General features: G+C 42.7%; 1 protein-coding gene across 2 annotated transcripts in view; it reads right to left on the minus strand.

The window, feature by feature from the left end:
• The window catches only part of MCM3AP (minichromosome maintenance complex component 3 associated protein), a 47,140-nt gene that overhangs the window by 13,213 nt on the left and 11,315 nt on the right, over positions 1 to 22,612 (minus strand). For both annotated transcript variants that reach the window (XM_028703124.2, XM_028703113.2), the window contains 14 exons: positions 21,229 to 21,497; positions 19,093 to 19,255; positions 17,924 to 18,084; positions 16,457 to 16,698; positions 15,823 to 16,001; positions 14,624 to 14,724; positions 12,155 to 12,286; positions 10,308 to 10,421; positions 8,998 to 9,150; positions 7,014 to 7,211; positions 5,734 to 5,802; positions 3,058 to 3,192; positions 1,069 to 1,222; positions 27 to 285 (listed from right to left, as the gene is read on the minus strand). In XM_028703124.2, the coding sequence (XP_028558957.2) occupies positions 27 to 285; positions 1,069 to 1,222; positions 3,058 to 3,192; positions 5,734 to 5,802; positions 7,014 to 7,211; positions 8,998 to 9,150; positions 10,308 to 10,421; positions 12,155 to 12,286; positions 14,624 to 14,724; positions 15,823 to 16,001; positions 16,457 to 16,698; positions 17,924 to 18,084; positions 19,093 to 19,255; positions 21,229 to 21,497 (2,329 nt within the window). The remainder of the gene's footprint in view (positions 1 to 26; positions 286 to 1,068; positions 1,223 to 3,057; positions 3,193 to 5,733; positions 5,803 to 7,013; positions 7,212 to 8,997; positions 9,151 to 10,307; positions 10,422 to 12,154; positions 12,287 to 14,623; positions 14,725 to 15,822; positions 16,002 to 16,456; positions 16,699 to 17,923; positions 18,085 to 19,092; positions 19,256 to 21,228; positions 21,498 to 22,612) is intronic.

Below are 22,612 nucleotides of genomic sequence, written 5' to 3' on the forward strand. Positions count from 1 at the left end.
TCCCAACGTGCAGAAACTTCTCATACCTCCTTCTACATCTTTTTCTATGGCTTCATCCCCCTGACTTGGGACAAGAACCACCAGAGGGACGATTGGTTGGAAAGGTTTTGCCTGAAGGATCCGTTTTAGCTGCAGCAAGGCTGAAAGCCAGTAAACCTCTTCCTCTACAACATCCTCACTGCTCACTCGAGGAGACAGAAGGAGAATCAGCCCCCTCGTGCCAAGCAGCTCCTTCTGGGTCTCTGGGTCATTCAGCTCCGAGGGACTGAGCGTCCCCTCCGTCACCTACACAGGGAAGGCAAACCAATAGGGGGAAATGTCAAAACCTAAAAGCATCCCTGCAGGATCAGACCAACGGGTCCATCTAGCACAGACGCTAATTGACCTACTCTCCATGAATAAATATACTGACCAAACAGTCCAATCTGTAGAACAACATTGGGCAGTAAAAGTTAAACAAATTAATGGCTTACTGTTAATGTGCAGATCTATAATAGTTTTGCCTTTCCCACCTCGGGTGAAGAGAAAACAATCCAATAATTTCCTGACTTAGCTCTGAATGTGAGACCGCGGTCTGTTTTGCTCCAAGCAAACCACAATTGAAACAAACCACAAATCATAGTTAAATGATACTGAAGGCTTCTTTTAAAAAATCAAAATAACAAAAAAATGCATTAAGAAAAATGTCTATGAAGAAAATAGATGAAATATAATTGCATAATTAAATAATAATTAAATATATGCCTCTGCCTCCATGGCAAATAGCTTTGTGGGTCGGTGTGTTAAATATCTGTGATTGTGTTGGGGTTTGGCATCCCTCGCTACTGGAATGAGGCTTCCAACAGGGCCCTGGGGGCCTGAAAAAGGTTCCCTATCTAGACTGTGCAGGGCTTTATAAAGCAACACCAGCAGACAAAATGAAAGCCAATAAAGAACTTTAAGCACAGGGATGTGTTTGATACAGTGAGTCTGCCTTAACCAGGCTACTGAATTCTGAACTTTCAAAAGGCAGAGCTTTTGCAGTACCTCTCATGACAGTGACATGTAGCAAGCAATGTTTGAACTGACCTTGACACACACACTGATACAAGCAGCCCAGTCATTTTTCATATGAAGAGAAGTATGCAATGCAAGTGTCTGGATTCCACCTTTCACCACAGACATATCTTCCTTCAAATTTTTACCAATCATAAGCTTAGCTTTCAACCAGTCTGCTATAATTCTGTGAACAGAAGACCAGATATACTTTCAGTATAGCATCACAAATTAATTGTAAACTCTGCCACCACTTTAAAAAGTGACAAATATTTAGATCCTGTAAATAATAGTGTTGTTATCAGAGTGTGCTACTTTGTTGAAAGAAACAGACATCTTCATTTAAATATTCACAAACTATCTGCATCTAAAAGAATCATATTTGAATTTACTATCTAAAGTCAACATTTTATACAAGCAAACAAGCAGGACTGCCACAAAAATGTTGCAATGGAGAGCGACCCTTTCCCTCTTTCAGATAGCCAACCATGACCTCCTTCAGCATATTCCATTACATCTCTCATTCACCTGGTTCAATGTACAAACACTCCACCCCAGCAAGAGTGTCAGCATTCCATGGCCCTCCAACATATTCAGGTTGGGCCACCAGGCCATGGGGTTCTAAATATATTTTGTAATTAGGCAAATCTTGAGGGTCCCCTGAACTTCCTTATTCCTCCCTCTTGTGGTGCTTTGGCTATATAAGGATCAACACTCAGAGAAATGAGATCACTATTAATATATATGATAATTTGCACAGCCACAATATGGTAATTTTCCTATTTGCCAATGCCTTTACTGAACTGTAACGTTTAAGATTCCTTTCAGAAATCTTAAGGAGTGTCACACAGGTTGATAAGGATATGACTCAATCCTATACATGTTTACTCAGAAGCAAGTCCCATTCTGTTCAATGGGCAATTCTCCCAGGTGAGTGTGCACAGATTGTTAGCATTAGACACTTAACTGAAATACCGAAAACCTATATTCCTAAATTCTTGGCTTGAAGATTGATAATAAATTAATAAACCTGTTAATAAAGAGATTTCCTGACACCCTGATCCTACAAATATGCATAGAAACAACAGTGCAAGAAAGGGCAAGTTTACGGTGCACGTACATCACTTGATTGCTCACAGCTGAATCTGTGAACTGGCTCCACTGAAACAAACATATCTGGCATATTCTGAAGTGACATGAAACCTATCTGGCATTAGGCCCACAACATCTCATTCATACTTACCAGTCAGCGAGTGATTCCAACAAGTCACCATAAGTGGCTTGCACTGGTTTGGTTACACCAGACGTGCAGAACATGTTACTGAACTACAACTCCCATCATCCCCAAACATTGACCATGCTTGCTGGGGCTGAAATAGTGCTTCAGCAACACCTGGAGTGCTACAGGTTCTCCACACCTGGGCTATGCCTATTTTCTCTGCTTAACTGCTTACTACCATTAATCCTGTTTTTAAAAGCCACTACTATTATGGGAGGAGCCAAGGCAATGGAGCTTCTAAGGGCAGGACTCCAAGTACCCAATGCCCCAACTTTCCCTGTCTTCTATGCAAAGGGAAGAACAATGGCACAAGGGACATAGCAGGCATAGCACAGTCATGGAGAACACAATGGCTAGCTTGCGTTCTTCCACACAGGAGAAACAGGCTGAAGTTAGCCCAGATTCAAAGTTCCAATAGGCACTGACACCAAGATTCCCTGGGCCTCAGCAATGCTGGAGTAACTTTTAATGTCTCTTTTAATGAAAAGGAGCTCCAGGGACTAGAAGACTGCTTCAGTCAGCAAATTGGGGCTGGGCCAGGGAGTAAAAAACAACAAAACCAAACATTTTCATGCAAGTCTCTAGTTATGAATACCAACATAAGCAAGTAGCAAACCAAATTATTTTGTGTCTTCTGAATGGCTAGCATCTACTAGGCTGCAGAACTGCTGATAACAAGTCAGCCATGCAGGCAACACCACCAGCTACTGGCTTTCTTGGCATAGTTTGAATGCAAAAAATACCTTCTGGGATCCTCAACTGGACATTCCTCATAGCCTGGCAACACAAGAAGTGCTTTCCAAAAAACCTCTTTTTCTTTTACTGGAATGTTTTCAGCTACCAGTGATGGCAGATCCAGTGGAGTCCACACTGCATCCCTTAGGAACACACACACACACACACACAATTATTATTATTTATTTTATATAACACTTATTATTATGCAGAATTTCTAGGCAGTGCAGAGAATATGTTTAAAAACACAAAGAACAATTAAAATTTGTCAGAGAAACAGAAAGCTACCATGCAATGCCATCTGAAATAGGAGTGTCAAGGGCCTAAAGTTCAGAAGGCAGGGGGCCTGTCTAATCTCAGTTGGTAGGTAGTTCCACAGGATTGGGTCCACAAGGCTGAATACATGGCTCCTATGAGTTACAGCTGTGCCTCTGAATCGTGGGGGACCACTAACAGAGACTCCCCCATGATCTCTGTGATCAGCCAGGGAGCAGCTGGTGGTGGATGGGCCATGGCGCAGCGAGAGTGTCCTGGGCATGGAGGCACAGCTGGACTTCCTGGCCGGCCTCAACACCAAGTGCAGCCACAACTCACCACTCCAGAGGGACAGGCTTGCCTTGGGCTTCCTCGAGTGGGAATGGGCCTCCAGATTATCGAGAGCAAGGAGGCCGAGCTTCTCCTCAACAGCGCCTGGGCAAGCTACCCAGAGTACACCTAACCAGTGGTGGCAGGTGGCAGGGAGAGGCAAACGGGAAAAGATGAAAGGACAGAAACCAGCAGTTAGAGAGAGCCTAAAGAGATCATCAGCAGCTTGTCGTCTGACAGTCAGTCTGACGTAGAGGGGGAGGAGGATGAGCATGGGACAAGTCATGCTGTACACAGAGGAAGTAAGGGGAGGAGTTTTCGCAGAATTGCATGTTGGATGCGGAAAAGGAGGAAGTAACATTAGAGGGAGCAACTGCGCTCAAGGGGAAGGAGGTTAATGGAAACGCTGGAGATGTACGTTTGAACTTTGTCAAATAAATCAATTGTTTGGAACTGGCTGGGAGCCCGGAGTCTTATCTATGGCCATCTGGACAGCACTAAGCCTCTGACAGCAGGCCCAAGAGCCCTAGTGTCTCCCCCATGGCCCACTACCCAAGGAGTCCAGCAGGTGCAACATCTGGCTAAGATGCCTTAGCAACAGGAATTGTGTGCATTTTATGCGTATTTTAATGAACTGAACAGAGCGAAAGATTACAAGTAATGGGGGTCTGTGTGTATGCTTAGTTTATTTCTTGCAGTTGCTATTTTGCCTGTGTTGTTAATATTGTTTTATAGATTAAATACTATTTTATATATTGTTTTGTAGATTATAAATGTTGTATTGATCTGTTAATCTAACAGAGCCTTGATTTGATCTAGGAGCACAATCCAAATCCTCTCTGCGTGCAACTCATATACTCTTACATTGCACAGTTACACCTGCTTCAGACAAAAGGCAAATTTCTATTTGTCTCTCTTCATACACAGAAGGCTAAGACTGCATAAGAACAGATTGTTACAAGTGTACAGAATCTTCAGGAGCAAGGGCTGGTTGTGCTTCTCTCCAAGATGGAAAGTAAGTGTCTGTGCTGGTTGGCTGGTAGAGTTCTTAAACCAGGAAATAGTCAGAACGGGATGCACAGCAGAGCTCAGATAGCCAAAGCACACAAAACAAGAGATACATGCTTATCTATGCAGTATCACCCTAGCATCTGGGATCAGGGCTAGCTCAAGATACTCCTACTCCTCCTCCTCCTCCTCCTCTCCCCACAGCCCATTTCCAGATTTCTTTTCCTCTGTTGCTCTTTTGCTACTGCGTTAGTGCTAGCACTGCTGGCAAGTTCTCTGCCCCCATCTTGCCACACTCTGAGGAAAGTCCAAGGGGCTCCCTCCTTCCACAGAGTGATGTAGTCTGGGAGCAGTGTCTGACAGATCGCTTCTGCTGCCACAGTGGCTACAAATGCTGATTAAAGTGAAAAGTTTAAAATTTGAAAAAGTTTAGCTACTTTGGAGTAAGCTTAAATAGCAATTTAAGCTGTTAGGCTTGGCGGTGAAGGTACTTTCCTGGACACCTGGTGTAGAACCCTGTGCTCTGAGAAAGGGCTCCCTTTGAACCAGGCAGGCAGAAGACAAAGGGGGCGGCAAAGGGCCTTGTGGGTGGGTAAGTGGCCAGCAGTGGCAGGAACAGCAGGGCAAGCAGACAGGAAATCAGCAGGGCACCCAGTGGCAGCAATTCTCCACTCCAGTCCTGCTGCCTCCATAGAGCCCTGGCCCTGCCTGTGGGAACTTGCAAGTCACCGAGCCTCATGGGAAGTCCACAGACAAGAAGAATTGTGCATGCACACGAAAGCTCATACCACTAACAAACTTAGTTGGTCTCTAAGGTGCTACTGGAAGGATTTTTATTTTTTTATTTTTTTACAACTAACATGATAAGGTTTAACCTAGGAACCTGCCCACTTAGTTCTCCTTTATAAAGAAAATCAGTCTTTAACTCAGTGTTTGATAGATGGTCATGAACACGTACTTTTTTAAAAGGCACTTATTCAAGTCAAAATCCATTTTGGAATCTATCACTTCCCAATTGTTCTAGGGTTACTGCAGGTGGCAATCCCGGAGTTTGCCATATGTGTGCTTTAGCTTCAATAATTTTAACATACCTTAATAACTGGTGGTAAAAATGTTGCACTTTCATTTGATGAATTGCCTTGTTCTGTAAACTTCTGAGCCTAGAAATAAGCAAAGTGTTTATTTGGTCCACATTCCCCCTTCCATCTTGCAAGTATATGACAACCTCCTATATGACCAGCATGTACAAAGACATGAATTCCAATGTTACTAACAAGAATTTATGTCTGTCTGAGATTTCAAAGCTACCTCAAGGAGCAGCTAGCTATCTAGCTGCAGATGTGATCACCTACATCGCTGCAATTGAGATGCCTGTTGCACATTAATTTTAAGAGGTGCCTTACCTACAATTGTTAATACAGAGGGAAGAAAGAAGTCTACAGAGAAAAAAAAGTCTAATGGGGAATTACTGAAGAGTAAAAGAATTCAGGGACTGATAGCCTCAACATTATATTGAGAAAGTATTCTCCCCTAGAACCTCCTTTCTGCCCCTTTTAATTTTTTTAACATTTTAAATGTTTGAATGAGCACACAATTAAAATGCGCTTAAGTTGTAGGCTTATTGTATTTACTCTCTTGGGGCTCCTCCACACAACACTGAAAAAATAATAAACGTGACCAAAATATGACATAGTAAACATGATGGGACACATTGGATTTCAACATTGAAAAAACAAAATGCATCTTTTTTTAACCACGTAAACTGTGTATGTGGACCACAGCAAACCATGACTGGCCCTGCAATAGACACAAAGAATACAAGCCCTGCAATAGACACAAAGAATACAAGCACGGGGGGCGGGGGTCAGAGGATGATGAAAAGGAGCACATTTTCTTTCTTTTCACATGGGGACGTGACTAGCAGAAACTGTATATCCACTGATTTCTATAACCTATAGAGTGGTCAATTAAAAAGTGGCCCGGTCTGCACAATGCACTAAGCTAGCAGTTTCCAAACTGTGGTCCGTTCATTCAGGTCGTCTGTGGCATGTCTGTAAAAAATTATACAGTACCTTGCACAACCCATTACAATAGCTATGACAGGCAGAAAAACTGTTAAGTGGTCCATCAAGGCCCTCAGCAGCTTTCAAGCGCTCTCTATTGGAAAAGTTTGGGGTCCACTGCGCTGAGCCAAACCGAGCTTGTGGTTAAGCCAGGAGCCCTCAACTGAGTGGCATGCCTAGCCAAGCTCAGCACAGCGCAGCAGCAAAAAGCGCCGAAGAGACTCCTCTCCAGAGATCTGCATTCCTGCTCTTGCTTAAGCCAAGGCTTGTCTTAGTCTATTGTGTGAACCAGGCCAGGATGCACTTACCTAAGACAGGAGATGCCAAGGTTCCCTGCATGTCCCAAGTTTACAATCATTTTAGCAAGGTGCTCTCTGGCAATAGGACATTCTGCGCTGGGAGACAGAGCCTTCAATTTATGTTTTGGATCTACACAACAGGGAGCTGCTGGGAAAGATCTCATCTGACGCTTCAATTTCTTCCGGGCTGCAACAGCTTCCCTCCATCTGCAAGATAAAGTATCAATGCATTCCATTAAAATTATTCAAATCAAAGTTATTGCTTAGCCAAGGGCCATCACCAAATCATACAGCAGTAAAATAAAAAGCGGACAATGCCGAAAGCCATCCAACAGTATCTATGCCACTGTGGAATCCAGTATCTTTTACAATAATAATAAAAACTATAAACAATTAACACTTGCTACAAAAGAAGGGTCCTACTCATTTAACTGCTCTCACTCACTGACAAAACTGCAACCAGAAAGCTGGCTAAGTCAATGTCAGGGAACTGACATCAGAGACACGGGAGAAGGAGAGGGTCTCAGACTCTGCAGGTGAAGGTCCTAGCACAAGGGGGAGACTCAGCTCGGTGGAAGGGGAAGGAAATACGCGTTACACCAAGAGTCCAGGAGAGCAAGGGGAAGAGGAGGTGGAAGGGCTCCGGGATTCTTCCCTGGAAGTCAGTGAAGAGAGCCCAGGCACTCCGCTACCCACGCCCACCCTGCGCAGGAGACTCCCGCGCAATGAGAGGCAGAGACGATTAGGTGTCAAACAGCTTTTATGCTGGCAGAGGTTTAAGAAACGCCCACAGACAGATTCTGCCAGTGACTGAGGCAGTCAAGCGGAGATGGGCTGTGCAGTCCGAAGGATTTAACCAGGCAACCAAGCACCCAAACGGGGTCGGTTTACGCACGAGTAACTCCACACCACTACAGTCAAATATGACCATAGGGTTTGGTATGTCACCAAAAACGTTACAATTCATTCTTAACATGTTCATGTAATTCTCCTGTAGGCTTGCACATTTCAGGAAAAATAAAGGTCTTCAAAATACACACAAAATAAACCACTTTGAGGGTTTTAAAGGAAACCAATCAAGCAGTGTATATTTAAAAAATAAATAAATGAAAAGCCACTCAATTATTTTGCAATCAGGAGTCATCACATAAATGCCCTGACCCTGAGCCCTGCCATGAGCAGTTCAACTCAACATCAGTTTCTCTTTGAAATTTGATTTACAATCTACAAAGCCCATTTTAAAAAGGGCGTCCCTGATAAGCCTGCCAAGCAGACATCAAAGAAGTTCAAATCAATGGAGGCCAGAAGGAATGCAACTTTCCTTCTTGGGCCGCTACTGCCACCATGAAAATTTCCTAGAGGAGCTTGCAAGAAAAGCACAGTTGGGATAGCCATTCATCATTCAGAAATCATTTTACTTATAGCTCTTAATCATTTCTCAACCTAACCTATCTTCCTAAAAGGTAAAGGTACCCTTGCCCGTTCGGGCCAGTCTTGCCAGACTCTAGGGTTGTGCGCCCATCTCGCTTAAGAGGCCGGGGGCCAGCACTGTCCGGAGACACTTCCGGGTCACGTGGCCAGTGTGACGAAGCTGCTCTGGCGAGCCAGCACCAGCGCAGCGCGCGGAAACGCCGTTTACCTTCCCACTATAAAGCGGTGCCTATTTATCTACTTGCACCCGGAGTGCTTTCGAACTGCTAGGTGGGCAGGAGCTGGGACCGAACGACGGGAGCTCACCCCGCGATCGGCAAGTCCTAGCTCACCATGCGATCGGCAAGTCCTAGGCACTGTGGTTTTACCCACAGCGCCACCCGCGTAGCTATCTTCCTACAATAGATTAAACCCGTAACAAGATAAAGATAAAAATGAGACTTAACATGTGCTGCTCTTAGCTATTTTGTGAAAGAGTAGAATATAATTGTGATAAACTTGACATGCTAGTCAAGGGTCCATTTTATGTCAATTGGCTGCAGAAAAGCGCCATTTAACCCACCGTTGTAAGTATTTGCAGAAACACTGGAGTTCTTGTAGGGTCTCCTTAGCACTCTGGAAAATCTCATCTTCCAAAAATACACCCATTATTTCAGCACAGACTTCCTTGGAGCAGCGGGCAACGCGGGCTCTTTGGTCTTTCTCCAGGGCACATCTAGGTCAAAATTACAACATTAGAGCACAGTAACAAAGCGAAATGAAAATGAAAAACGCAGGATTTCTGTCAATGAACGAAGCCACTTTAACATTTCCAAAAACTAAATTGAAAATATAATAATAATAATAATAATAATAATAATAATAATAATAATAATAATATTTATACCCTGCTCATCTGGTTGGCTTTCCCCAGCCACTCTGGGCAGCTTACAGTATATATAAAAAATAGTAAAACATCAAACATTAAAAACTTCCCGATTGTTATGGTGATTAAGAACGGCAGAAACAGCTTAAATAGGAACTCTTGTCTTCTGCACACAGAGATGCATCAAGACTTTTTCAACAAAGAAATAGAAAAAATATGTGCCAATTTGTAATATGACATGAACTGATCCATTTTTCTACATCACCACCTAGATATTCTGTGTCTAGTCAACTCTCCTCTTTCTCTTCAACTAGATTAGGTAAAGGTAAAGGGAACCCTGACCACTAGGTCCAGTCGTGGCCGACTCTGGGGTTGCGGTGCTCATCTCGCTTTATTGGCCGAGGGAGCCAGCGTACAGCTTCCGGGTCATGTGGCCAGCATGACTAAGCTGCTTCTGGCGAACCAGAGCAGTGCATGGAAACGCCGTTTACCTTCCCGCCTGAGTGGTACCTATTTATCTACTTGCACTTTGACGTGCTTTTGAACTGCTAGGTTGGCAGGAGCAGGGACCAAGCAATGGGAGCAGACCCCGTCTCAGGCATTCGAACCGCCGACCTTCTGATTGGCAAGTCCTAGGCTCTGTGGTTTAACCCATAGCGCCACCTGCGTCCCTTTCAACTAGATTACTGTACCAATTATTGCTGTGGTGGGAAGAAAAAACAAATCTAATTTGATTGGCATTACTTTATGTAGTTTTACTTCAAGATAGAACATTGTGTGATCTGAAGAAGAGTAGACTTTAACACAGAAAGTGAGAAGGGGCTGTTCCCCTCCTCTAGATGACTGTGAAAACACAGGGCACAGAGAGTTAGGAAGTCTACATTTGAAATTTTGAGCTTTTTAACATCTAGGCCTCAAAGCTCCTTCGTGTTGACCCTGCCCATATTCTGCATAGGGCTGGTCCTGACATCCATTTCACAGGCAAATCCCCGTCTTTTACCGCTTACTTTAACTCCTTTGCTGAAATCTCTTGCACCATTTCCTTCACCACTTCTTCTGTCAATGCCATACGCAGCGAGTCGCTCAACATTTCCATTAACTGCTCCATTTCCTGCTTCTTCCTAAGGAGAGGAGAAAAACACGTGCACATTATAGGCAGATGGCAGAAAATTGAATCTTAAACAACCAAGTATCTCCATATTTTAAAAACTGCAGTGTCAAAACTAGTGCATTAAGTGTAATGCATGAAAATATTACAGGGATACAGGTAACATTAACCATATTCGGATTACATTCAATGCTGAAATTCCTAGCACATTGCATTAAACAGCAATAAAGCCCAGGTCCTGCCAATTTATTGTCATCCTGATTCATTTTCTTCTTTAAAAAAATGTTTTTATCAAGAATTTCAACATAACAAATTATCAAAACATATCATATTCATTATTTTCCCTCCCCCTCCCCTTTCAAACCCTCCCTCCCAAATTCATTCATTTTCAAGATGAATGCAAATACAATGTTTAGGGATGTAAAGAAAAAGAGGGAACATTTTATCACATGTGGTGGGAATGTAAAAAGGTGAAATGCTTCTGGGAGATGATATATAATGAGTTGAAAAAATTGTTGAAATATACATTTATAAAGAAACCAGAAGCATTTCTATTGGGCATTGTGGGGAGTGACATAAATAGAAATGAATGTAAGCTCTTTTTATATGCAATAACAGCAGCAAGAATATTATTGGCCAAAAATGGAAGCAAGAAGAGTTACCGACGGTTGAAGAATGGAGGATGAAGTTAATGGACTATGCAGAATTAGATAAACTAACAGGAAGGATTCGAAACCGGCAAGACCAGAAATTCACGGAAGACTGGAGTAAATTCACGGACTATTTGAAAAGTAACTGCGAAAAACAGATGACGTTTGTAGGGTTGTAAGAAGTTTTGTGAGGAGTATTATTAGAAGTATAGTAAAAATGGACAAGGGGGAGGATGATTTGTTAAGAGATGCAAAGGCAATATAAAGTTAAGAAATGCATAAGAAGTGGTTAAAACGGTAGATCATCAGTGGTGCTGATGGAAGTCTAAAAAGATTGTATAAGTGATAAGTTTTGTGGTACATTTTATAATTTATATGTTAAAATTGATAAAAAATATTATTAAAAAAGCAAATACAATGTTTAGGGAATAATCAACCAAAATACAAATATTTAGAAGAGAGAAACTTAATGATATGGAAGGAAACAGATACCTCTGAGAGCTGATAACAGAGGAACAGAGCTGCCTAGTACCAGCTCAGACCATCAATCTAGGTAGCTCAATTTTGCCTAAACTGACTAGCCAAGATTCCAGACAGGAATCTTTCCCAGTCCTGTCTGGGGCTGAAGATGCCAGAGACTGAAGCAGATGCTTGACCACTGAGCTGCAACCCCTCCCCAACCAAGCCCACCTGACCTGAGAGATTCACATTCAAACAATGCGCATGGAGATGGTGGGGCTGTGTAAGTTATCCATCTCCTGCTGCCAGCATGTTTGGGGGGGGGGGGGCGTCCATGCATTTGGCCAATAGATGAAAGGGATGTGCATCGCAGAACACCTTCATCCAATGAGGAAGGGGAGCATTGTGTAGAGTTCTACACATGTTGGCACGCATGTAGAGCCCATTCCCACCCAGGCTGAGCACATGGGTGGGGAAGCCTGGCCACTGGGTGTTGCTGACCCTTGCCTCTCCAGGACTCCGCTCCCGCTGTGGTGCTGGGGTGTTATGGCTGGCTTATCTACACAAGTACCACAATGTATTCCAATCTACATCTCCTTGTCTCAGAGTTTCTACTACAAGTATAAAGAATGTTTGCCTCTCTTCTTCAGCACGGCGTCTTTCCTCTTCAAGTCTCAGTTTTTCTGCACTGATTACATCTGAAGCAATTTGCCTTAAGATTCCCAGCATCACGTCTGTCATGATTTCATCTGTAGTAACATTGGAGATCCTGCATAAAATAAAGGAAAGAATTGTGAAGAGTTAGTAGAAAGAACTAGGCCTAAATTTGCAGCAACAGAACTTTTCCATTCTCCCCTCAAAAGCCTGTTTGTTATTCACATGTAATGTGTGATAATGTGAATTTTTTTTATTGTTTATTTCTGTGAACATGCATTTGGGATGCAGGAATAGTAAAGCTGGCATGATTGATATCTAAAGAGACACCCCCTCCCCCATTATGGCTTACTTTCACCCTGCTAAAAGGCCATATCTGAGTTTGGGCGCTCCAGACATAACCAAGAATGCTAATGGGATGCAAATTTGTCAATGTTTTGGGTCATGTTTATTTCTATCATAGTGGTGGGAGATAATGAGATCTTTATTTCTTTTCAGGAAGAAAGAATTGTGTTCTGTACCAATCCATCCTTCAGGGCAAAAAATAATTTGGTATTTTACAGGAGTTGGAAGAGAGCCTTACCAAACTGCCTGAATCCAGTTCACCGCAACGAAGAGCCTTAACATGAGGTTCTTCATGTTTCTATTTGTAGGTTAGAAGAGCACAGAAGCTCCAACAGCACAAATGTGTCCTCAAGCGCTCATTCTCATCTCCACAAGATGACTGACTGCCCACATCTGCTGTTTCCACAGCTTGAAGCACCATGCTCCACCAGAAGACACATTCGGCACAGCCACCTGTTCCACCACTTAATGTTACGCAATGTTACAAAACTATATTAGTCAAGGGGATCCTTCATCCGGTTACTGAAATATGCCATTCTCCTGACCCTTTCTGAGATGACATTGCTTTTGAATATTCCTTTCCTGCTCCTCTCCTGCACCATAACCCAAAGTGGAAAGTAGGAACACAGGAACTTTATCAGTATTGTCTAAACCAGGGATGGGCATCTTGTGGCCCTCCAGATGTTGATGAACTACAACCCTCATTGCCCCTGGCTGTTGGCCATGAGAGCTGAAGCTGACAGTTGTTCAACAACAGAACTTCAGACAGGGGACATTCCCAGTACCACCTGCAGATGCTGGACACTGAAGACAGGACCTTCTGCATGCAGTACAGGTGCTCTAGGGCCCTTCTCCAGGATGTACCCCTCCCACATCATTTAGATGGTTTGTTCATTAGTGCTCTTCCAGAATTAACTTTATTGTTGCATGCCATGAGTTGTGTCCTCATATGGTTGAAGTCATGTGCTTAATATGAGAGGAGCTTCCTTTTCAGGAGGTATATCAAACTTGCAGGCCCTGCCCTCAGTCAGGCTTGGATTAACCTTTCCCTGCCTGCTCTCCTGTCCTGTTTTCAAGAAAGTAGAGACTATGCCCCATGGAGGACCTTAAGGTCCATAAATAGCAACACCCTAGAGGTCCCGGGCCCTAAGGAAGTCAGATTAGCCTCAACCAGAGCCAGGGCTTTTCAATACTGGCTCCAGCCTGGTGGAACGCTCTGTCTCATGAGACCAGGGCCCTGCAGGATCTGATTTCTTTCCACAGGGCCTGTAAGACAAAGTTGTTCCACCTGGCCTTTGGCTTGGAGTCAATTTTATTCCCTCCCCTTCTTTCTTTTTTCCTTTCTCCTCCTGTGATGAGGCTGCATTTTAATGTTTTAATGTTGTATTTTAAGCTTGTTTTTAAGTTATAGTCATTCAACTTGTTTTTATTATTGGTTGTTATCCGCCTGAGCCCGGCCTTGGCTGCGGAGGGCAGAGTATAAATAAAATTTATTATTATTATTAATGCAATATGGTTACCGGTGATTTCCCCCACGTGGCAGTTCATATATTTCTGGGTGTTCCAAGTTGGGTTCTGGACAACCTCCAGGTAATACTTCACAGTTGTTTGCAACAGCAAGTATTCCAACCTGCTTTGGCAAGTAATGCAAGTGTTTACACGTAAGAGAGAGGAGAACATGCCACCGCTGTCAATCATCAGTTTTTGTGAAATGAATAAAGCTGCCTAGTTTGACAGTTGGCCTTCACTGACTAAACAGTATACAAACCATTTCTGCAAGCTGTTGGCCACTGTGAGAATAGGATGTTGGACTAAAAGAGGTCTCTTCAACCTTTTCAGACCCAGGACCCACTTTTAACCCAAACATGCATTTGGGATCCCATTTCTGAATCTTTTACCATATATTTGCATGGGGGTTGCGCTCCTGTTGTGCCCAACTCTGGTCCAGGCTGCAGCCCACAAGTTGAAGACCAGTGGACTAGCTGGGCCTCTGGCCTTATCTAGCAGGACTCTTCTTATGTTATTGTATGCTGAGATGGATTGGATATAGCAATGGCTTCCTCGGAATGTCTTCAAATCACACTGAGTGCAGCATTAGTGCATTTACCATATTGCTGTCTGCGCATAGGCTGCTCCTGTGGAGCCAATTTCTCTGCATTCGCCTTCTAGCACATCATGCACAAGGTCTTCAACCACTTCGGCAATGTCCTGGGAACAAGAAAGCACTGGCAATTAGCACCCGACACTCAAAACATTCCATTCTGAAAAGCAAAACCAAATGGTATTACTGCATGATAGGTCATTCTTAAAATTCAGAAATGTGAACAGAAAAGCAAGCAATAAGCACTCTACAGGGAAAGGTTATCTTAATCACACTTCAGTCTCATGATCAGAACTAAAAGGAGTGTCAGAGTCACTTAGTTCAATTGTTGCCTTAAATTTGACCTTCTGTGAAACAACTAAATTCTTTTTTAAAAAAAAAATATGTTACTTATACATTTCTTTATATACATCCTCCCCATTTTCTTAATTTGGAGTCCCAAAAAATAGGGGACATCTTATACATGGAGGCATCTTATAGACGGAAAAATACGGTACCTTCAGATTACAGCAGTTGGGTCTATTAAACAAAGTCCTTCAACGAAGTAATTTACCCCAAATTCTGCTGCACAGCCTTCAGTCCCAAACTGGTAATTGCACTTTCAACCTCCACTCACAGAGGACGTTCTTAATCCCTGCAATTATCCAAGCTAGGCTTCCTCAAGCTTACATTTGTTGCTGCTGGATCTGAATGACTGTTGCCACACAAAATTTCCAAATCTGCATTGTGAGTTTATTAGTACGCCCCATTCTGACAGGAAAGGTCTTGCCTAAGACATTCAAGACTGCATTTGCCTCTATTGTAGCTGCATTATACTAGAGACTGTCAGCCCCCTAAGGCCTTCCCCATACATATTTATTTCTTGCTAGTTTAAATTAAATTGAAATGACCATACACACTTTTATACTACTGAACATCATCCTTTTAAATTACTATATATTATCCTTGATGATCTTCCCATAAATTTCATTGTTGGTCAGCGCAGCCCTTTGTCGTAATCCCATTATACCAAACACCATCTGTATCTATCTTGCCAAATTGTTAATTATAGCATCCTATGTGATACCTGCATCACATTCCTCTTTTAGAAATTACACCACAAACACTTACATTAAAATAGAAGACTTTATAAAGTATCGTTCCTCATTTTTAAGAACTGTGTGACACCAAAAGAGAAGTAGAATGTATTTTCTGAAGCTCCTCACCATATCACTGTAAACAGGCTGAAGCTTGGGAGGAGGAGGAGGAAGAGAAGGTTGTGAAATTGGCCGAAAAGTGGACCCTGTAGCAGAAGGCAAAGGTGCCGGTACGAGTGGTAAAAGCAGCAACGGAGGCTGAGCTCGAAGGACTTCCAGGTCTACACTACTGTCTTCTGCTCTTGTTTCTGTGGGTGAAACCAAGAGATAAAATATCCAGCTGCTAAAAGGGAAGAGCTGCTTAGAAAGGTAAACCGCATTCTTAATAACACTGATAACCATTTTTTTCTTCAAAAGAGCCAATTCTGAATGGAAGGACCCAGAACTCAATGGGGACATGCTCTGCATGCAGAAATCTTCATGCTCAAGCTCTGGTGTCTATAGGATTTTTACAGACATCAAATACTTAACAAATTAAGTCAAGGATACAAATAAACTATTTTATTGCTCAGGTCCTACTTTCAAATTCTATTATTAATCACTCAATACTACTTTAAATTGTTCTGCCAAATGCAAAAGCTGAAAAGTTGAAAAATAAACCAAATTTAAAACACACATATATGCTTTTTTCCATGACATAATTCTCCTTCAACTCAAGAGCACAGTTTCGCACCCTATCCTGGGTGTGTGAGTTCTGGCTTACCTGTCGCCTCAACACTGGCTTTCTGACTACTGCTGGCCGAGTCCACTGCAGCACTCTCCCCTGTGTATTTGTTCTGTGCATTAAAGCTACACAAAGGTATGTGGCGAATCACAGGTGGTAAAACTCCCCCGCTGACAATTTCCCCAACGGAAGCAGTTAGCTTCTGCCCAATAAACAGGGATTTCTTTGGCTTGGGCAAGCTTTCTGGTTCCAGAAAAGCGGACCGATTCAACTCCACAAAACTGTAAAATGAAATACAAAACACATGCCAAATGATCCCAAGGCCAAAGATTCCTACATGGAGGTTTGCAAATATATCTAGCATGCGCAACTAGATCAGGGGTGGGGAACCTCTGCCCTGCAGAACAAACTTTGGGAGGCTACTTTGGGAAAGCCAAGCCCTGCCCCCCCCCCCCGCACATGACATAATGCATGACATCAGCTGTGCAGCAGGTAAGGGTGGGGCTTCAAAGGAACAAGTGGGAGCTTAAAGTGGGTTTCTGATTGCTCCTTTGTGCTGGAACAAGGCTTGCTCCCAAATGCCCATGATGGGCTGCACAGCTGATGGGCTGCAGGGTGGGCAGTAGGAGTGCCCCTTGCTCAAGGAGGGGACAGCTTCTGTCTACCAGCATGCTTACCACCGTAGCAGCAGGGAAGAAAGAGGAGAAAGAATTATTTCTATTCCTTGCCCCCCTTCCCCACTACTGCCACTGCTACAAGTGCAAGCAAGAGAAGAATGGTAAAACCCAGGCTCTCTTCTGTTGCTGAGCCTAGCAGCAGGGACAGCAGGGACATGGGAAGACACAGAATTCTTCCATGGTCCAGGAGCTTCCCCATGCCCCTCTTTTGAAGCTCCACTGGATTCCCAAGCCGTCCTGTACATTGCAAAGCTCCCCACCCCCGCCAGCACCGATCCTTTCAACCTCCAAATTGGAGCCTGAACAGATCAGCAGCAGGTGGTCTTTGCAAGTGCACGGGATTTGGACAGGAGTCTGGTCCGCAGAGCTAAAAAGTTTCCTTACCCCTGAACTAGATGGTCCATGGGCTTGACACAAGCTTCCTTATTTTTGAGCAAAGAGATGAAACCAGACGGTTCTGGATCTTAACTCCATTAAAGGAGAATGCCATTGTGATGCCCAGATTCCAGCCATTACCTGCCACTGTTTTCTGGTTCAACTTCAGTCAAGATTAGAGTTAAAGGCCCAAGAACCCTCTAATACAACCCGTAAAAGCAGTTACACTTATAGGTTATTAGAGAGGTGTTTAACAATGGAAAAGGGAGAAGCTCTAAGTCAAGTTAGGACCACACTTTTAATGTAACACAGAGGTAAATGCAGGGAATTGACCCTTCTGAAGGAGATGCTGGCTTCAGTCACTAAAATCCATCTTTCTCTATTAAAGCCTTTGCACCACAGTTTTCATAAAAGCTCTGGGATAAACCAAGGCTCCGTGAACTCTAACACTTACCCATCAGAAACACTCAAGCCATAGTAACTTATAAAATCAGTTGCCTCTTCAAAGTCTTTAAACAGCAGCATACGGACCACATTATCGAGAGGAAAGATGGTGGACCTCTGAGTGCTCACAGTATAAGCAATATTGAGAGACCTTAAAGCATCTCTACGAATCTGAAAAATATTTTAAAAGCTCCCATTAATAATTAAAAAATTAATTAAGATACATAAAATGTATCGCAATGACAAGGAAGAGAAGGTTACGTTTATAGGTGCTTTTCTTTTCACTTTATATACCTTATCCAATTTTGTTTGAGGCTCCAACATACCAACTTTTCCCAAATTGCAGCAGGTGATTCTTTCAACATGTTTTGAACCCCCAGGAGTACTAAACCTTAGAACACCATGGGAGGAATTCAGCATTGCACTAAAGCAATCATTCCATCAAACAAAGCATTTCGGCTCCCCAAAAGGAACAATCTCCCTCTCCCTGTCTTCAGGTACGGTTGCAAGGGTTCTCTTGACCCCCGAACCAATTTGGGGGCAGAGATGGGGGAGAACCCCACTGCGCTAGACTCATTAGTTGAATCCTGCACAATGGTTTGTAAATATAAATACTGTACTTCAACAAACGTAAATGGAAAATTAGGCTTACAATGTAATTTATTTCTGGTTAGTAGTAAAGCCAAAAGAAAAAAAAGGTAGATTCACCTTCCAGTAGAAGGCAGACGTAAGCCATTCCAATGGGAATAAGCTACATTTAATGAAAAACTAAATAGAAAATAGGACAGTGGAGTCCCTATCAACACCAGAGCAAATTACTGTGGAAACAGCACCTCAGATAATGAATACAGGCCTGAAGAGGGTTTGCCTGCTGTCTTGGCAGAAAAAACCCTCACAGTAAATCAAATTTCCATTCTTGGCCAGCAGAGTAGTGCTCAGAGTCATGGAAGTGGCCCCCTCTCACACACCTGGGGAAGCCTGAGTCTTGGAATTGTACCCAAAGTGATACATTCTGTGACTTACCAGCCTAACACCATATTATCTTGGGTATTTGCAATGTTAAAACAAAAACAAAAAAACCACCAAACACCCACTGACAACATATTTTAGGATGATAAGAAATGCAAAATATGGGTTTTCCCTTCCTCAGTATTTTCTTAGTTAAATGCCATTCCTTACCTGGCTGAAATAGCAGTGTAACAAGCATGCATTCAGGTAAGAAGCTGTTTGCACAAGTTTGAAGAACCTTACAAAGTTATTGCTGTTCAAAGCCGCAAAGGCTTGAACTGCAAATCTAACTTCAGTGGAGTTTCGGACATCTGGGCGAAACTGTTGCACTTCTCTGTTGAGACAAAGAGGGACACAATTTTCTTACTTTACTGCTAATGATGGAAGCTACCTCTGTTGAACACAAAAATGCAGAAAGAAAAAACACACAGGTCCTTAGGCTTAAAATCCATGCACAGTATCATGCATTTAAATTGAAGACCCCCTTGCTGCAGATGAATTATTCAAACATTTATTTCAACATCTATGTATCTGAAAAAACTACTTACTTATATTATTAATTTTAACTAATACTAGAGGGAGTAATTTTTGTGGTAGCCAAACCAATGCAGTGTCCATTTAATCAAATGCATGAAGAGCTATCCTTGGTTGGTACAGGAGCACACAAAGGAATCAAGATAATAATTGTGGCCAAGAGGGAATGAGGTGCAAGGACTTCTCTCAGCCTTTTGGTCACATGGTTTAGTATTCTCTTTTTATTCTATATCCATCCAAGTAAGTGGGCTGAAATTAATAATAATAATAATAATAATAATAATAATAATAATAATAATAATAATATCTTTATTGTCATTGCCCCCTCTCGGGGACAACGAAATTACTTGGCTGCTCCATCCACCCAGGTAGGGCACTCCACACAAAATCAAATCAACTATAAAAACACTAATTAAAACAATACAGTATAAAACAGCAAGGAAGATTAGATGACTTTCAAAGTCCAGGCTTCCCATTCAGGGCCGAGATCGCTCTGGAGAAGAAGCTGTTCTTAAGACGGCTTGTTCTTGTCTTCATCGTCCTGTATCTCCGTCCCGACGGCAGGAGCTCGAAGAGACAGTGACCAGGATGCGATGGATCTTTTACTATGTCCAGTGCCTTCCTATGGCACCTTGTGGCATAAATCTGCTCTAAGGTGGAGAGTGGGCAGCCAACAATGCTGAATGATGAAACCATATACTTTAATGCATCTGCCAGTCTTTAAGGAGGTTCAGGAGTCAAAATAAATTATGTTTTATTCTGCTTTTTGCACGTCTTTGCAGAGCATATCCTTGCCAAAGTCTAGCTGCAGGTTTGTGACCATGGATCTGACTTTACTTCTAAATCTGATTTATTCGAATGAACTGAAAGCAAAATCCTTGATTCTTCCAAGTAGGAAGAATATCAGTGCCACTGTGTTTAGAGCACACTGAACAAGAGGCTCAAGATATGAGGATCAAGAACAGCTATTTAGGGAGGGGAAGCCAAGAACAAAAACAGGTAAGCTGGAGGGGAGGAGGTTGTTCTTGTCTTTTTAAGCATTGAAAGAAATAATGCTGACAGAGATTTTTCTTCAAATAAACCTGACCTGATCACTTATAAAGCTCTCTTTTTTGCCATTGCAGTTTTCAGGGATGGGGTGCTTGCCTAGGCAAAGGTTCTTCCTTTTTGGGGTGGGGAGCCTAACATGAGCGCTCCCAAGGGCATGAGGCACTCTGGCACAGTTCCCCAGACCGCTGTACCTCAGGAAACATGGCAAATGAAAAGCTTTCAGCCACTTGTAAATATGCAAGCAAATGCCCAATTCCTGAAAACTTCAATGGCACATGCAGCACACACAGCTAGACAATCAGGAGATGGAAGAGGAGGTGGCTGCTTTGGAAGGGGGTTACAGAAAGAGAGAACAGGCAGTGCCTTGATCCACCTGTGGCTCTGCTCTGATTGGCTTTTATTGTTGGTCAGTGGCCCTTTAGAGGAAAAAGGTTCCCCATTCCAGTCAGATGCAGACTATAATTCATTGTTAACACTTGACTAGAAACAATATACTTGCATAGGACAAAAAGTATAAGAACTGGTGGATAGTTGGCTTTGGACAAATTTTAGATTGGGTGGGCTTAGCTATTTTCCAACTTCAGTTCTACGGCAATTATCACAGCATGATAGTCTTACACCTTAACAGTGAGTACTTCACGTTCTTTTGCATTTATATACCAATTCTACAAATAATGGCAAGGGAATAGGTGAAATCAATCCTATAATTATTTTAAGATTTACCTGAGAATATCCCCCTTGTTGAGATTCAGGAGGACATTATATCCTCTGAATTCTGCTTCGCTCTTGCAGTAAATACCCTTGATTGCAAGGTCCTGATACATTTCCTTCAGGCTCTGGAGGCATTTAGTCATGTTCTCATTGTTGATTTTGGCATCAAAAGACGACATCGGCTCTTCGCATAAATGGTGGGAACAGTGGATATGAAAACGGGTGCATTTCTCCATCAAGGAAACAGTTACAGGGCAGCAGAGATGTTGTTGGGTTATATCCTGGCAGAATGTAAGAGCACAAGAACGCAGATGTTCAATTCTACTTATATGCTTCATGTTGCACCTTTTAAAGATCTCTGCACAAGTCTCAAAGCCAAGACAATGCTTTGTCAAATGCAGCTATGTGTAGACATCCTGGCACAACTGCTGCAATCCTAGACCAAAACTCTTGAGAGTTTATGAGGCTAGGTGGCATACCCTAGACCAGCCTTTCTCAACCTTGGGTCCCTAGAAGCTATTGAACTATAGCTCCCATCATTCCTAGCCAGCATGGCCAGTGATCAGAGAAGATGGGAGTTGTGGTTCAAGAACATCTGGGGACCCAAGATTGAGAAAGGCTGCCCTAGAGAGCTCACCTTATTTTAATCTGGTGACAGAAGTTTAGAAGCATCAGGTCATACATGACCGGGGTGGAGGGTGGGGAAGGAGAAGAAGCATAAAGGAAACAAGTGGAAGCAGCATGTGATGAACAAAATAAAAGATGTAATGAATAAAATACAAGAAAATGAGACCTAATTATTCTCTGCAAGGCAGGCAAAATGAGTCCCACTGGGAGACATATGCTGGAAAGGTGGAGGGGAAACTCTATAATGGGAATACACAGCATGCAAGATAGCAGAGTTAAGCTTATGAAAGATACTATATTTGGGGTTTTTATTTGTTTGTATTCCATTTATGAGTCACCTACTAAGAATTCTCTCTAGGCAACACAAAGTAAGACAAAATAAAAATGCACATGGTTTTACTGAGTTTTATTGACTCAATAAACCCAATCCACCAGTAGCACAACAAAATTCAGCCACAAAATCTAATACAGACAGGCTCAAATCAAAACCCCAACAATCAATCCAAGAAAATTCAGGCTAAAACGGGCCAAGTTACCATTATTTTGCAGAGGCAAAAATAAAACATCAACAATGCTAATAGATAGAGTTATTAAGAGGCCTGGTGCTGAAATGTCATTACCGGAGGCACAAGGCAAGCTTCTCTAGATTGAGAGGAGGGAACTTTGTATTTCAGCCTCACTAAGTCCAAGAGGGAAATGGCAGAAATGCAGGAGGCTATTATTGTAAGTCCTCTAAGAATTTACATTTGTGGCTTCACTTTGCTCCTCC

Source organism: Podarcis muralis, chromosome 1 (genome assembly GCF_964188315.1).
Source record: "Podarcis muralis chromosome 1, rPodMur119.hap1.1, whole genome shotgun sequence".
NCBI lineage: Eukaryota > Metazoa > Chordata > Lepidosauria > Squamata > Lacertidae > Podarcis > Podarcis muralis.